The 16,719-nt window shown below is 50.6% G+C and overlaps 1 protein-coding gene across 2 annotated transcripts in view; it reads right to left on the reverse strand.

Annotated features, from left to right (window-relative positions):
* The window catches only part of SCARA5 (scavenger receptor class A member 5), a 121,060-nt gene that overhangs the window by 35,962 nt on the left and 68,379 nt on the right, over positions 1 to 16,719 (reverse strand). For both annotated transcript variants that reach the window (XM_032143868.2, XM_058433498.1), the window contains exons 4-6: positions 14,855 to 15,529; positions 3,684 to 3,764; positions 1,187 to 1,285 (exon numbers count right to left, since the gene is read on the reverse strand). In XM_032143868.2, the coding sequence (XP_031999759.1) occupies positions 1,187 to 1,285; positions 3,684 to 3,764; positions 14,855 to 15,529 (855 nt within the window). The remainder of the gene's footprint in view (positions 1 to 1,186; positions 1,286 to 3,683; positions 3,765 to 14,854; positions 15,530 to 16,719) is intronic.

Consider the following 16,719-nt stretch of genomic DNA (forward strand, 5'->3'; position numbering starts at 1 on the left):
TAGACAATCTTGAAGCGATCATGAAAAGACAGACTTGACTGTAAAAGTAGGTTCCCCTAAAATAAACAAGGGGACTGCCTACAAGAAGAAGAACAAATCAGAAGGAACATTTTTGGCACTGTAAATCTGAGAATTGAATTAAACTTGTAAATCCTGGGGGAATAAAAGAGTATATAGGGCCGGGCGCGGTGGCTCATGCTTGTAATCCCAGCACTTTGGGAGGCCGAGGCGGGCGGATCACGAGGTCAGGAGATCGAGACCACGGTGAAACCCCGTCTCTACTAAAAATACAAAAAATTAGCCGGGCGTGGTGGCGGGCGCCTGTAGTCCCAGCTACTTGGAGAGGCTGGGGCAGGAGAATGGCGTGAACTTGGGAGGCGGAGCTTGCAGTGAGCCGGGATTGCGCCACTGCACTCCAGCCTGCGCGACAGAGCAAGACTCCGTCTCAAAAAAAAAAAAAAAAAAGAGTATATAGAAGGTCAGGAGTCTGGCAGGACTGGGGAGGAGGGCTGTCCTGGGCCTGCAGCCCTGGTGTCTGCCCTGCAGGCCCCTTGTTGGCTTTCTCTGGTTACATCTCTGGGCTGCAACCTACCATAACACTCTCTTGCATTTCTACAAGGACTTTAGCATTTGCACACATACATGCTTGCTCACTCCTCCTGACAGCCCTGTGAAATATAGTATCATGAGGATTTCTAGATTTTTGTGTGTGTGTTTTGTTTTATTTTGTTTTAGAGATGCGCTCTTGCTCTGTCATCCAGGGTGGTGGCACAATCATAGCTCACTATAGCCTCCAACTCCTGGACTCAGGAGATCCTTCCCACTCATCCTCCCAAGTAGGTGGGATTAGAGGTAAGTGCCACCACACTCGGCTAATTATTTTATATTTTGTAGAGCTGGGTCTTGCTGTGTTGCCCAGGCTGATCTCAAACTCTTGGGCTCAAGCAATCCTCCTGCCTGGACCTCTCAAAATGCTGGGACTACAGGCATGAGTTACCACGCCTGGCTGAGGGTTTCTAGTTTTTGGAGGAAAAACTAAATGCTTTAACAAGATGAAGCGACTTGTACAAGGTTGCCCCGCTGGTCCGTGGCACAGTGAAGATAAGAGTCCTGGTCCCCCATGCCAATGCCCATGTGCTGCCTGGGACCGGTGGTGAGGCTCAGGGAAAACTGAGATTGTTATTACCTTTGAACCCACGCATGCCCATTGGTCCTGTGGCCCCCAGCTTCCCATCATCGCCCTTGGGCCCGGGCAATCCTGGGGTACCTCTCTCCCCAGGCAGACCTAGGGAGAAAACAGACAAATGGCAGAGCCTCAGATGCAGAACAGGAAGGACCCTCAGAGGTCATCGTCAGGTTCAAGGCTCAGCCTCCCCCACGCATCCTCTCTTAGCCTTTGTGTCTGGCTTTTTTCTGTTAATCTAAAGATGCCACCACAGCAGAGTCAAAGAGGTCCACACAGACCCTGCCATGCACACCTTGTATCCGTCAGGCTCGGGATCCTCCTGCTAGAAAGGTCCAGTGCTGTTGTGAGTGACGGTGGGGGTGCCTATTCCTTTGGGGGTGTCCCTTTGCCCTTCAGCATGCTGGAGACTTAGAATCAGCAAACACTTTTTTTTTTTTTTTTTTTTTTTGAGACAAAGTCTCACTCTGTCACCCAGGCTGGAGTGGCATGATCTCGGCTCACTGCAACCTCTGCCTCCCAGGTTCAGGCAATCCTCCTACCTCACCCTCCCGAGTAGCTGGGATTACAGGCACACGCCACCATGCCCAGCTAATATTTGTATTTTTAGTAGAGACAGGGTTTCACCATGTTGGCCAGGCTGGTCTCAAACTCCTGTCCTCAAGTGATCTGCCTGCCTTGGCCTCCCAAAGTGTTGGAATTACAGGCGTGAGCCACCGTGCCTGGCCTAGAATCAGCAAACACTTTTTTCAGCGCTTTCTATGTGCCAGGCCCTGCTCTGGATGCTTTTCATAAAGTATCTCATTTAATCATCACAACACACTGGGAGGGATTATTCTGCCTGTGTTACAAATGAGCCAATCAGAGCTCAGAGAGATTAAGTAAACTGCCCAAGGTCACACAGCAGTGTTGGAGGCAGGATCTGAGCCCTGCTCTTGCTGAAATGAGAGTTCATGGTTGGTCAGCATCACTTCATGCTGATCAACAGGGCTTACTGGTACTTAGGGAGGGGGGTGGGAGGAAGAAAAAATAGCTTCTCATTTTATTTAAGGAAAAAAAAAACACAAAAAGATCCCTTCCCTTGCATACACACAGGGAGGTATAGCAAAAGGGATTGGAGGCAAGGTCAGTAAATGGATGGCCTGCTGCCAATCAAGCCCCAGGGCTCTTGGCCATGAGGCCCCTTGGCCACCTCCTGCGGTGACGGTGCCGGCGCCATGCAGAGCCAGCATAAACAAGTGCTGGACAGAGTGAGAGCCCTGGCCCCCGTGAGGCCTTGCCTAAGCGAGTAGTTATCTCTGCAAAGCAGAGCACCCTTAATTAACTGACTAATTGTTCTTTCCTGCTTGGAATAGGAGTTGGTTTGCTTTGGGCTTTTTCTGGGACTTGGAGAAATCTGTCTCCCAGTAATGAATTACTCCTCTAGTCCGAAGGTCCAATGGCTGGAAGAAGACAGGTTTCTCAGAGAGAGTTGATTTAGGTTTCCTCCTTTTCCCTCCTAATACAACGTATCTGTTCCCAGAGTCCAACAGCTCCACTGCCACAGAATTCTTGATCTAGCACAAAGTATGCCCCAGGCTCCCCATCTTATGATTCGCTAGGGCAGAAAATTCTGTTGCAGAGCCCCATGAGCCCCTGAGCAGCCTCAGTGCTGACTTTAGGGAGGTTCCCTGAGAGGGGAGGGCCAGGAGTAGAGACTGGGCTGGGAGCTTTCCTTCCTCCAGGCGCTGTCTCCTCTACTGTGGAAGCAGATGGTTTGGAGGTTTAATTCCTAAAATAAATAACCAGACACCTTTCTCCCTCTATTTCCTTTTCTTCCATCACTTAGAAGACAACAGTCTCCCAGCAAAATGTTGCATGCAGCAGAGGCTCAGGAATGGACAGACTGGCAGGCAAGGTACAACGAAGAAACTCAACGGGAGCTTGGGAGACAGTGAGTCTAAGAAGAACCTTGTCTTTCTAGAAGGCCCAAAGTACCCTCCCCACCAGCCACTGGCTCTTCAGGGCTGTCGCTGTGTGCAGCAGGAGGGGGAAGGACGGGTCAAAAGGGGAAGGGATAGGTATTCATGACCCATTCATAGACCTAGGCAGGGTCAGCAGGAGTCATGGTGGGGCGGGAGGGTGGCAGGTGGCTGGTGATCAGGAAACGCTGACGGGACAGCATCTTTGAAGGGTTGGTCTGGATCTCAAAACACCTCCAACTCCTTCTGCATGCTCTGCTCACACAGACCCTGGCTCCTGGGCTGGGAGGGGGCTTCAGGGAGCTGCAGGCCTGTCCTGTACCTTGTCCTTCAGACTGTGGCACTTGCTAAGAGAAAGTATGCACTGCATCCCACCGTGACACCAGCAACCTCTTAGTCTCTTGTTGGAACAGAGCGTTTGAGGCAGAGTTGATTGGGCACTCCCCTGGGGAGCCCTGGCATTTATACCATCAAGAAAGTAGGGGGTAGAGATGGATTGGGGATCTCTCCCAGGTCCCTCCCAGGGGCACGCCCGTTACCTCGAAGTCCAGGCAATCCAGGGATGCCAGGCCTGCCTTCCTTTCCTTCATCCCCCTGATCACCTTTGGGTCCCGGTGGCCCTGGAAAGGCAAAAACAGCACTGAGGTTAGATGGCTCCGTTCTGGAACAGGACCAGGTCACCTGTAGAGGAAACAAAATGCCCTGAGGAGAGGAAGGGGCAGCATTAGCTTTGGAAACTCACAGGAAACCCCCAGCCCAGTCTCAGGGGGCATCAGGAAAGGCTTCCTGGAAGAAGTAATATCCAAAGTGAAATCTCAAAGAGAAACAGGAGTTAGCTAAGTAAACAGAGGGGTGGGAGAGGGACACACACACACTGAATATGTGTGTCCCCTCCCAAAGCCATATGTCGAATCCCTAATCCCCAATGTGACAGTTTTAAGAGGTGGGGTCTTTGGGAGGTGATGAGGTTTTGATGAAGTCACAGGGATCAGCCCTCATAGGGTTAGTGGTTTTATAAGAAAAGACACCAGGAAGTTCTCTCTCTCTCTCTCTCAAACAGACACAGCAAGAAGGCAGCAGTCTGCACACCAGGAAGAGAGTCCTCACCAGAACCCAGCCCTGCCACACCCTGATCCTGGACTTTCAGCCTCCAGAGCTGTGAGAAATAAATGCCGGTTGTTTCAGCAGCTCAGTCTATAGTATTTTGTTGTGGCAGCCTGGGCTAAGAGTGAAAAGGGACAGTTCCAGGCAGAGGGAACAATCCCTACAAGGCTGAAAATGAAGACAGAGATAGTAAGCCACAGCAGGATAAGAGGTGGGGGACACACTGGGATGAGAAAGTGGGGCTCTTAGAGACCCAGCCTGAGTGTTGGACTCAACCCCTCCTGAGGGCACCAGAGGCCACAGAGGTGCCTGGGAGAAGAACTCAACCAGATGTGCACACGAGGAAGACGGCTCAGGCTGTAGTGTGGAAACTGGGTGAGAACAGGAGGGAGGCCGAGGCAGAGCCTTCAGTCCAGCCAGGTGGGAGGTGAGACCCCTGGATGAGGAATGCGGCCATTAGAGGGATGTCAGGGACACATACAAAAGCTGCTTAGGAAGTAGAAGAGACTGACTTTGGTGAAAGTTGGAGAGGAAGAGGCCAGCGTCATGCTCAGATGTCTGGCTTTTGCACTTGGATGGAAGAGGGGTTTCTAATCTCTCCCGAGTGGGGCTGCCCTCCAGGCTGGGTCTCCCATGTGGCAGGGATTCTGTCATACGTAATTGGATACAGTCCCCACGACAATGCCGTGTGCTGCAGTTACTCATCTGAGACCACACAGGCGGCGAGTGAGTGAGGCAGCTGTGGTTTCAACCTACATGTGACCTGCCCACATCCACTCTGCAACACCCACAGGGCTAGACATCTCACCAGTTGCAGAATCTTCTTGCCAGCCTTTGTCACACCTGCTGTTCCCAAGCTAGTGAGCCCATGAGCCCTCCCTGCCAAACCTCCTCTAGTCACTACCAGCTCTAAGGTGGCTCACTGCCCCTTCCTCACAAAACCCTCTCTGACCCAGCGTGCTGAAAGTTAGTGTGAGCTGCTTGAATGCATGTGCTTGGTGCCATTTGACAAGTAATCTCACCCTGCCTTGTCCTCTTATGATAGTGACTGTGTCCCGTCCTTCCTAAGAAAATTGCCAGCTCTCTGAGACAGGACCACACCCTTTACATCCCTATACCTGCTGTGAAGACTCAGACTCCAAGCTCTCACCTCCTGCTGCTTTTCAAGAGAAAACGAGGACCACGGGGCCAGGTGCAGTGGCTCACGCCCGTAATCCAGCACTTTGGGAGGCCGAGGAGGGTGGATCACCTGAGGTCAGGAGTTCGAAGCCAGCCTGGCCAACATGGTGAAATCCCGTGTCTACTAAAAATACAAAAATCAGCCAGGCGTGGTGGTGGGCGCCTGTAATCCCAGCTACTCTGGAGGCTGAGCAGGAGAATCGCCTGAACCTGGGAGGCAGAGGCTGCTGTGAGCCAAGATTGTGCCATTACACTCCAGCGTGGGTGACAAGAGTGAAACTCTGTCTCCAAAAGAAAAAAGAAAGAAGAAAAGAAAAAGAGGACCATGAAAAATGGCCTTTATAGTGTCCCTTCCCCCTTAAATTCATGTCTACCAGGAACCTCAGAATATTACTTTATTTGGAAATATTGTCTTTGCAGACATAATTAGTTAAGATGAGGTTATACTGGGGTAGGGCAGTCCTCAGTGCAATGGCTGGTGTCCTTATAGAAGGGAAAACAGAGACACAGAGATATGAGGGCACATGTGGCAACAGAGACAGAGATTGGAGTGACGCATTCCCAAGCCAAGAAACACCAAGAATTGCCAGCAAGCACCAGCGGCTGGGAAGGGCCAAGGAAGGGTCCTCCAACTGAGCTTTCAGAGGTAACGTGGCCCTGTGGATACCTTGATTTCAGACTTTGAGTCTTCAGAACTGTGAGAAAATAAGCTTCTGTTAAACCACCAAGTTCATGATGCTTTGTTATGGCAGCTGTTATGGCAGCCCCAGGAAATCGAAACACACAGACTCACAGCCCAGCAGTAACGTCTTGCACAATAAATATTTGATGAATGAATGAGTATATGAGATCAGAAGGTGTTAATAATACATACAAAACAACCAGCCAGCCAAGATCGAGATGTACTGATACCTCCCTCACACTGGCACTGTCCTCAGACCTAACCAGACTTGACAGATATTTAATAATTCCATGGCACACACACAGGGAAAAAAGTAGTCAACAATTCTTCAATTCACAAGTAATACAAATGATATAAGAAGGACTAGGTTTTGTGATCTCAGTTTTCAGACCACAGGATAGAGTCAGAGAACCTGTTGGGAACAGACCAAAGATGGCGCAGAAATGAAGGGCGGAGTCAGGAAGCAAATGTGTTCCACTACCCTTTCCCAGCGATCTCCCCTTAAGGCCAAGGCCAAGGCCAAGGCTGCGGCAAAGGGGACTGGGAGAGGGTGCCTGCATCTCTGCTGCTGGGCTGGATGCCCACCCCTTTCTCTCTTCTCTGCCTCCACCACCCCAGGTGCTCCAGGAACCGAGCTGGTCACAGATGCAAGGGACTGCACCCTCCAATTTCACCTGTCCCTCAGATGCAGGTGCAACCTGCAGGGGGGGTCTTCCCAAGAGTCACTCTCGCCAAGGGAGGATGCTGCCCAAAGACCCTGATGTAGGGCCTCTGGGTGGTAGACATCATCTGGAAGGTGGGCATTGCGTATGGATATTGAGTCTTAGGTTCAAGTTCAGATTCTATTAAATGTGCAGTTGTAGCGAGGACTGAGTGGATTCAGTGGCATGATGACTAGAGAAGGGCTTCAAAGCCTTGAGTGAGGGGGGCCATCCCAATCACCTCACTTTGCATAATGCCTCCTCACTTTGCATAACATCTCCTCAGAACCATTATAGGATGACAACTTCCGGGTATTCCCGGCGCACCTGAAATCACCCTGTGGAGTTTGGCTGGGTCATCCAAGGAGAGGCAGGTCTCAAGAACATGCTACAGATGGATTTTTTTAAAAACATAACTATGTGGTTATGAAAGTCTTTACTAGAGATTAACTGGGAAGAAGGTGGGGTGGGCAGGAAAGGTGGTCACCAATTCCCAAGCCTTCCTCACATCCTCAGGTGGTACAGGCCTGGCTTACTCAGAAGGGCTGATGATTTGGCCAGAGCCTCGAGGGGCCGAGCCGCCAGGGGCTCCGAGAACCAAGTGTATCTTTAAATCACTGATGCTGCCTGTAGGTGAAGCAATCTCAGGATTTGACTTTTTAGTGTGTTTACTAACACAATCCTTTCTTCAGAAACCCAAGCTGGAAATGTTGAGCCGGCTCTGATTCTTCTTTCCTGTCCCCCTTTTGCATCCCTTTCCAGCCACATGCATCTGTGATTCGAGGCTTCTCATAAAGGAAGGTCCTTCTCACGTCTCCACCTCCTTCCTCACTGCCTCCACCCTCGTCAGGTCCTTATGGCCTGGCTCTGGCCTTTATAAGAACCTCTCTGTCTCCATCTCTCTCCAGCCCATGTGTGCCTTGCTGTCTGATCTATCTCTCTGAAATAACAAAGCAACCAAAGGGACTCGGAGCACGGGAAGGCCCCTCACTGCACCACAGGCACAGCTTCCCCTGTCAAGGCCCCTGCAGATCACTCACAATCTGACTCCTTCTGCTGCAAACTTACAGCTCAGTGCTCATGGTCACCAACCTTCCTCCACCTCTGCACAAACACTCTCCTCATGGTGTCCCCGAACATTAGCCAAATCCTAACAGTCCAGTCCCTCTTAGTCCTGAGACTGCTTTCATGCCCACTGATTTGGTTTGGCTGTGTCCCCACCCAAATCTCATCTTGAACTATAGCTCCCATAATTCCTGTGTGTTGTGGGAGGGACTCAGTGGGAGGTAACTGAATTATGGGGGCAGGTCTTTCCCTTGCCATTCTCATGATAGTGAATAAGTCTCATGAGGTCTGATGATTTTATAAAGGGGAATTCTGCACACACTCTCTTGCCTGCTGCCATGTAAGATGTGCCATTGCTCCTCCTTCGCCTCCTGCCATGATCGTGAGGCCTCCTCAGCCATGTGGACTGTGAGTCCATAAAACCTCTTTTTCTTTATAAATTACCCAATCTCAGGTATGTCTTTATTAGCAGTGTGAGAACAGACGAATACACCCACCCTTCTGGTCTCTTAGTGTACCATGGGCAGAGCCCCCAAATCTCAGAGCTAGAAGGAGGTAGGGAGATCCTCATGCACAACGCCCCTGTGGGAGCACCCGGAGCCTGGTCAGGTGGCCTCTGCCCACTCCCTGGGCACTATCCCCCACCTCGAACTGTGGTTCCCAAGGAGGACAGAACCTTCTGTAGGGCACTGTCTGTGGCATGTGCCTTGCACATGCCCAGCACACAATCAGGATCTGAAGAATGACTAATGTGCAGTAGCAGAAGTGCCATGACATCTGTTGTTCCAAGAGGTACCCAGGGGAGCTTTTTCACTTCTCAACTTTCTACACCATCCCATTTCTCATCTCTTCTGTCACCAGGGCAGGCCAGGGCATGGAGGTGTCTGGGACAAGGAGGAGCAGGGTCCTGGAGTCCCTGCTCAGGCTCTGTCCACTCATCTAGCCCACTCCCCTCATGCTCCCCTCAGTGCAGTTGCTCCCACCGGAAGCATCTTCCCAGTGGGATGAAGGGTCTGGGACCAGGCATTCAGGAGAAGCACTGGGGTTTTCCTGGGGATCAGCCAACAAGGGGAAACCCATGCCTCCTCCCTTCCCTGATCCCAGAACACATGATGGGGTAGGGGACCTGCATGTGCTGGAATCCAGGAACTGATGTGCCAAGAGTAAATTATGAGGACAGCTGATGAGCCTGGCCTGGAGCCAGCAGTACAGTCAAAACCACCCCCAGAACCATGCTAACCACAGGCCAGCTCACAGGGTGGAGTGGCTCAGCAAACGGCTCCACTTCCAGGACCCTCAAGTCACCAGGGCCTGGATTGTCAGCCCCTATCACCTTTACAATTGTGAGGTCTCTTTTTTTTCATCATTTAAGGCATCTCTCTGTAACCCTGAGAAGTGGACAAGGCAGGCACTGTCAGCCCCATTTCACAGCCAAGGAGACTCAGGCCCAGAAAGATGCTGGGACTGCCCTTGCTACAGTCCTCTGAGCCACGAGGGAGGGTGGTGGGTGGGGTTGGGGGCAACTCCACCCCCTTCCCAGCAGAGTCCGTGTGGGAGGAGAGGTGAGAGCTTGGCTCACCATACAATGTCCCAGGGACCTCGGCCCAGGCCATGCTCCCCAGCCCTCAGTAGAGCAGAAAGGCCACTTTACCTGTCACTCCATTCACAGATGTTCCCCACTTTCAGCAGGTCCCTACCACCCAGAAGCCAGAGTTCCAGTGTTAGCCTGGAATCCAAAGCCCCACTCTGTGACGCCATCCCTTTATAAATATTTGCTGAACTGGACTCTCTAATAGATTGTGTTTTTTCTCATGAAATCAGCCCACAGATAAATCTGCTTTGCGAACTTGTTTTCATGAATCGAGATGTATTTTTTCATCCCAGCCGGGTCACTGGATGGTTTTGTGACTTTGGCCAATCATCTCCCCTCTCTGGCCTCAGGATCCTCAACTACAAAACAAAAAGAGTGGACTGGATGATTTCAGATCTATTGCCACTCCATCCAAATGCTGCGATTCCAGAAAACCTGCATCCTTGCCAAAGAGAGCCATCTGAATGTGACTTTGCTCATGTTTCCCCTTCTGGGCTGCCTCTCCTCTCTGGTTACCTTTTGCCTCCTGGGCTGCCTCCCCTCTCTGGTTACCTTTCCCCTCTTGGGCTGCTTCTCCCCTGTGATGATCTAAGTTCTCTGCTTCTTTCAAACCCACAGGCAGATTTCAACAGACCTGATTAATGCTAAAAATCCAAAACAGAAAATAGAACCCCCACTGCAGATATTCACAAGAGAGAAACTGGAAACAAAGCTCATCAAAAACTGTATAACAAAGTAAGAGAATAAAAACCATTCGGGTCAAGCTCAGGAATAATGTAAATAAGCTCATATTTGAAAAAATACACATAGTAGAGTATTTGTGACTTCTCAGCCAGGAAAGAGCAAAGCGTGAGAGTGTGGTGAGTGTATGTGTATAAGTATGTGTGTGTACGTGTGTGTGTATATGTGTTCATATGTATGTATATACTTGTGCATGTGTATGTACATGAACGTTTGTATGTGCAAATGTATATGTGTATGTGCAAACACGTGTACACATGGGTATGTGTGTTTATGTCTGTATATGTGCAGGTATGCATATATATGTGTGTGTGTATGTTTGTGTATGTATGTAGGTGTGGATATGTGTGTGTTTAAAAACCTTAATAGAGAAACTAGACAAAGCTAGGGCAGAAAGGCCACTGCAGACAGCAGTATGGGAATGCCTGGAAGCTTTTCTAGTGACCTAGCCCTTGTTCAAAAGCCAGGGTAGAGTTTGGTCTTGCTAAGGCTGCATGGTAAATACATTCAGATATACCAGCAGGAATCTTTTTAATAATAACTACCAGGCACCTGGCAACAGAGACAGGGAGGCAGGAAAGACCCTAGATGCAGTGGCGATAATGAGCTGGAGGCCCAAGCACTGTCAAACTGTGAAGAGCCAGCAGTCCCAGTGCAGTGATCTGAATGTTTGCATCCCCCCCGAATTCATATGTTGCAACCTAATCACCAAGGCGATGGTATCAGGAGGCAGGGCCTTTGAGAAGTGATGAGTCATGAGGGTGAGGCCCTTGTGAATGGAATCAGCATCCTTATAAAGAGGACTCCAGGGAGCTGCCCCATCCTTTCCACCAAGTGAGGACACAGCAAGAAGTTGCCAACTATGAACCAGAAAGCTGGCCCCGAACAGGACCCAACTCTGCTGGCCCCTGGATTTTGGACTTCCCAGTCCTAGAACTGTGAGCAATAAACCTCTGTTGCTTATAAATGGCCCAGTCTATGGTATTTTGTTATGGCAGCCTGAATAGATGGACACACCCATCAAGAATCCAAAGCTTAAAGACAAGAAAGCAGGACTAAGATGAAACTTTCAGTTCAAGAGAACTGAGTGTAAAACTTAGTTTGAGGACCAAAGAAAGACTACATTGAGGATCCTACCAGAAGAACTCTGGCAAATGAGTGACCCAGGGCAGTTTCAGTTTGAGCCAAGGAGATTGGACTTACAAATGAAAGAACCCGGATGTGAAGTGTCTGGGGAGGCCTGAGAGGGTACATTAGCAGGAGGCATGGTGACGTCTCTAGCTTGGAAGAGGAAGGGCCTGGAAAGTGCCTCAAATACAGAGAACACGCTCTCCTCTCTTCACTGCTTACAGCTCGGAAGCAAAATGCTTCCATCTTAACAACCAGGGTTTCTGGGCCAGGCAGAGCCAATTTAGATCTTGGCTTTACCGCTTGCCAGTTGTCTAAGAAACAGGGGGAAGGCTATTCAGGCTTCTCATCTATAAAGTGGGCAATAAGACCCTTTTGCAGGATATGAGGATTCGTGGTCTTGAATGTCTATTTGAGAATTCATGTCTACAAAATGCCTGCCTCATTATAGGTCATAATTCACTGTAATTGTTATTTAATACTATTAGTTAGTTCTTGAACACTAATCCCTGCTAGGGGCAAGGGAGGTCAAGGAAAAGAGAAGACAGGAAAAGCTAAGATCCCAGGGGCATGGGTTTGGAAGAAGAAATTCTACCTCCTTCCCTCCTTTGATTTCTGGGATGTGAAGGCCCAAAGTGACCGAGGACCAGGAAACCGAACTGTGTAGGGGAAGCCTCTGATCATCCAGTGTCAAGATTTAATAGTTGCTTTTACAAATATTGGGTCTCAGTTATGTGCATTGCACTCTTAATGCTGGGGGACACAGAGACACACAGATCCAGGTGGACTATGGGGTAACAGAATGAGAATCGGGCATTGGGCTTAAAGGTCCTGATCATTGAACTGTACACCTAAAAAGGGGGGATTTCATGGCATGTAAATTACATCTTATTAAAGCTGGCTCATTACCAGCCATGAGGCCTTGAGTAAGGCAGGGACTTCCTCCCTGAGCCTCAGTTGTTTTCCTGCCAAAATCCTACCCTGCCCTCTACAACATCTGCCTTAAACGACTTCATAGATTCTCCTCAGGTCCCATTTTAAAACCAAACAGGGTACACAAAAGGGCTGTGTAAACTGGAAAGGATGCAGAGGGCCCCATCATTATACTTTCCCTCTGATAAATGCAGAAACTCAAAAGAGGGAGACTTCAGGGAGCTAGAAAGTTTGGGGGGGTTCAGTAGGATTTGGGTGGGCATGGAGGAGGAAGAGGAGGGCAAGGAGGAAAAGGCAAAGAGGAAGAGGAAAAGGAGGAGAAAAAGAAGGAAGATGAAGAGAAGGAGGAGGAGGAAGAGAGAATGGAGGAGGAAGAGAGAAGGGAGGAGGAAGAGAGAAAGGAGGAGGAGAGAAAGGAGGAGGAGAGAAGGGAGGAGGAGAAGGAAGAGGAGGAGGAGGAGAAGGAAGAAAAGGAGGAGAAGGAATAAGGGGATGGGAAGAGGAAGGGGGGAAGAGGAGGAGGAGGGAATGGAGAAGGAAGAGAAGGAAGAGGAAGAGAAGGAGGAGGAGGAAGAGAAGGAGGAGAAGGAAGAGAAAGAGGAGAAGGAAGAGGAAGAGGTGAAGGAGGAGGAGGAGGAGGGCCCTGCAAGTGCAGGAGTCTCTGGAGCACAGCTGTCAGTGGGGAAGGTGAGCTGTGCTTCCAGGGCAGTGACGAGATGTGCCCCACTAGACTAGATGCTTCACCCACAGCAAGACCATGTATGGCCCTCGAGTTAAACAACTAAATATTTCGAGAACATCACATGTTTCTGGTTTCGTCTGAAACACAGGCAGACCTTGGCAATCTGGGCCCACCTTCCAGCCTGGCAAAAATGGGCTAGACCTGCCATAGCCCCTAACACTCCCCTGACATTGCAGTCTCTACTCCTTGACGTTGCTCACTGGCCCCTGCAGCAGTTCTCTCTGTGCCCCCTAGCATGAGAGGCAGTGGAAGAGAAGGCAGGCAGGACAGGATAGGGAAGCAATGGGAAGCACACTAGCTCTGGGATCAGAAAGGCCAGCATGTAAATGCTGCTCCATCACCTCCTGGCCCTGCGGCTGTGGGCAAGCTATGGAAGCTTCCCAAATCTCAGTGTGCTTGTCAATAGAATAGGGAAAACATCACTCCCTTGGAGAGCCATTGTTTTCAAAAGATGCCCACACGAGATACACCTGGCACAGTAGGTAACACATACTAGATGCTCACAATGGTATTATTTGTGCTGATGGCAGACTAAGGAATTTCTAATGAACCCAGTGGGCCTTGGGGAGCCACAGTGGGCTTTGAGCAGGGGGATGATGTGGGGCAAGTGCATTTCATGAAAGGTGTTTCTGATGGTGAGTGCAGCAGGAAGGAATTGGGGGAGGGAAGGGGACCAGTTTGTTAGGAGTGAAGAAAGGGATTTGGGTCTCTAGGTTCTATTATTTGTGGGCCCACAGCACGAGTACAATGGAGGCCCACACATTTTTGCATTTTTGCCATTATAGTTAAGATTACAAATGGACTGGCATTCCATAGTCCCAGCACTTTGGGAAACCAAGGTGGGAGGATCACTTGAGGCCAGGAGTTCAAGACCAGCCTAGGCAACATAGCAAGACCTTATCTCTAAAAAGTAATAATTTTTTTAAAACTGGCCAGATGTAGTGGCTCATGCCTGTAATCCCAGCACTTTGGGAGGCCAAGGCAGGAGGATCACCTGAGGTCAGGAGTTCGAGACCAGCCTGGCCAACATGGTGAAACTCCGTCTTCTACTAAAAATACAAAAGTTAGCCAGGAGTGGTGGCGCACACCTGTAATCCTAGCTACTCAGAAGTCTGAGGCAGGAGAATCGCTTGAACCTGGGAGGTGGAGGTCGCAGTGAGCCGAGATCATGTTACTGAACTCCAGCCTGAGAGACAGAGCGAGACTCCATCTCAAAAAAAAAAAACAAAAAACAAAAAAACAAAAACAAACAAACAAAAAAACAAATAAAAAACAAAACAAAACAAAACAAAAAAACAGTTACAGATAAAACCAACAGATCGTTCAATGAAATACATTCTTTTGCCTAAATGAATAAGTCTTCCCAAGAGCCTAGAAGGCCAGGTTCAAGTTTGGAATTCTCCAACTCCAGATCTCCACCCTGGGAATGACACTAGAGGAGCCCCTCTCTACTTCCGGCCTGAGCCGGTTGTTCTGCCCCCAGCCTCAAGCTCTTGGAGGCTCCAGCACACCCATGCAAGCTCTGACCACCAGGCTCCCATTAGCCACCGCTGGAGCAAACTCTCACACCTAGAAGAGTGGCCACTGAATCTGCTGTCTACCCGAGGGAGGTTTACCTGGGAAGAGACCTGTGCAAGCCCTGGAAGTGTGTACATGCCATTTGGGCAGAAAATTGCAGAGTCCTGTAGGGCAAGACTTAAAAGAGAGAGTATGTGGGGGGAATGGCAAGTGCACTTGGGGATGGAGTGGGGGTGGGGTACTCCTGGGTCCTTGGGGAGGGGCGTGCAGGAGGAAGACCCCATCAGGAGGTGCGGTGGGTGGAGGCAGCAAGGGCCTGGCGGTACCTTTGGCGAGGGAGATGTTCCGCAGGGCGATGGAGTGCTCCCAGTCCTTGAGGCGCAGGTCCTCGGTGACCGTGTTGAGCATGGCCAGCTCCTGCTTCAGCTGCAGCTCCATGCCCACGTGTGCCAGGCGCAGGCGGCGCGTGTCCTCGCTGGCGTTGCTCACCAGCACCCGCAGGTCCTGCAGCTGCGTGCGGTGGAGGGCCACGTCGTAGGACAGGCTGTGGTTGAGGCCGCGCAGCACGCCGCCCACGTCGGCCAGCTCCTCGCCAAGGACGCCCACCCTGCGCGCCAGCCCATCCAGCAGGCCTGCATGGTGCCGCAGCAGCAGCTGGCTACTGTTGCTCTCCACCTGCAGCTGGTACAGCTCCAGCTGCGCCGTGTCGCTCTGCTGGCCCGTGCGGTCCCGCAGCAGGGCCACCGCCTGCTCGGTCTGCACCGCCTGCGCCTGCAGCCCCCACAGCGCGCCCTCCAGCCGCTGCACTGCGCCCGCCAGAGCCAGCAGCGAGTCCGACTGGTTCTGCAGCGCGTCCTGCACCTTCCATACCTGCTCCGTCAGGTCCGCTTGCAGCGGAGCCTGCAGCAGCCGCAGCTGCAAGTCCCGGAAGCTCTCATTCAGCCGGTTCACATTGCGAGTCAGGGCCTTCAGGTCGTCAGGGGAGCTGCGCGGCCTGGACACTGCAGAGGAGGAGGAGAGGAAACGTGAGCACCGCTGGGGAGGAAGACCCCGGGTGACAAGAGGCGAACCCAGCCAGAGCCTGGCATGCAGTAGGTGCTCAATAAATGATAGATGAATAAAAAGCAGAGGTGGTGTGCTGAGCACTTTACCAGATCCCAGGCATTGTGCTAAACCAGTGGTCCCCAAACCTGCCTGCACATTAGATCACCTGGCTAGGTGCCTCACCTGCAGAAATTGTGATTGAATTGGTATGGGGTGTGACCTGGGCTTTGGAATTTTTAGAAGATCCAGAAGTAATTCTAAGGTGCAGACAAGTTTGTGACCTGCTGTTCTAGTGTAACTATCATGAGTTAATTCAGTGGACCCCTATGAAACTGCCAGTTGCAAATGTTGAAAAGCAGTTGCATATCAGCAGTTTCATGTAGGTCAGCTTAAGATGTTGGGTGGTGTTATCCTTTCAACTTTAGGGGGTGGGTACCTGCTGCAATCTGAATATGCCCCCCAAAATTCAAATGTGGAAACTTAATCACCAAATTCATAGTAAGAGAGGGGGTGTTTAGGAGGTTATTGAGTCACGAGGGCAGAGCCCTCACATATTAGATTAGTGACTTTATAAAAGAGGTTTGAGGGAGCTGTTTGCCCTTCTTGCCATGTGAGGACACATAGAAGGCACCATCCATGAGAAACAGGCCCTCACCGGACATGAATCTGCTGGCACCTTTATCTTGGACTTCCCAGCCTCCAGAACCATGAGCACCATGAGCAATACATTTGTTGTTTGTAAATTACCCAGTCTACAGTATTTTGTTGTGGCAGCCTGAACAGACTAAAGCAGTACCATTCTTATCCCCTTTTACAGTTATAGCTATTAGCATTGCCCAGGGTAAAAATTTACAGCAAGTAAACCTTAACTAAGAATGCTTGCTCCAGAGCCTGAGGGCTTCCCCTCAAGTCAGCTCCAGGACTGCCTAAAGGAAGAGCACCCTGGCAGCAGACTCAGCCAAGCTCAAGGCCATCGTGTCTATTTTCTGGCCTCCTGAGTTTGGGGCCCTTTCCCTTCTGCTCACGTGCTGTGCCAACAGCCTGTCTGGGTGTCCTTGGAGTGTTCTCATGACTTCTGATAAGCCACAGTGTCTCCTGGAGCTCCAGGGGCATCATGAGAAGAAACTGACATGAAATTATCAAGCTT

The sequence above is a fragment of the Hylobates moloch genome, unplaced genomic scaffold, assembly GCF_009828535.3.
Source record: "Hylobates moloch isolate HMO894 unplaced genomic scaffold, HMol_V3 SCAFFOLD_22, whole genome shotgun sequence".
NCBI classification, from domain to species: Eukaryota; Metazoa; Chordata; class Mammalia; order Primates; family Hylobatidae; genus Hylobates; species Hylobates moloch.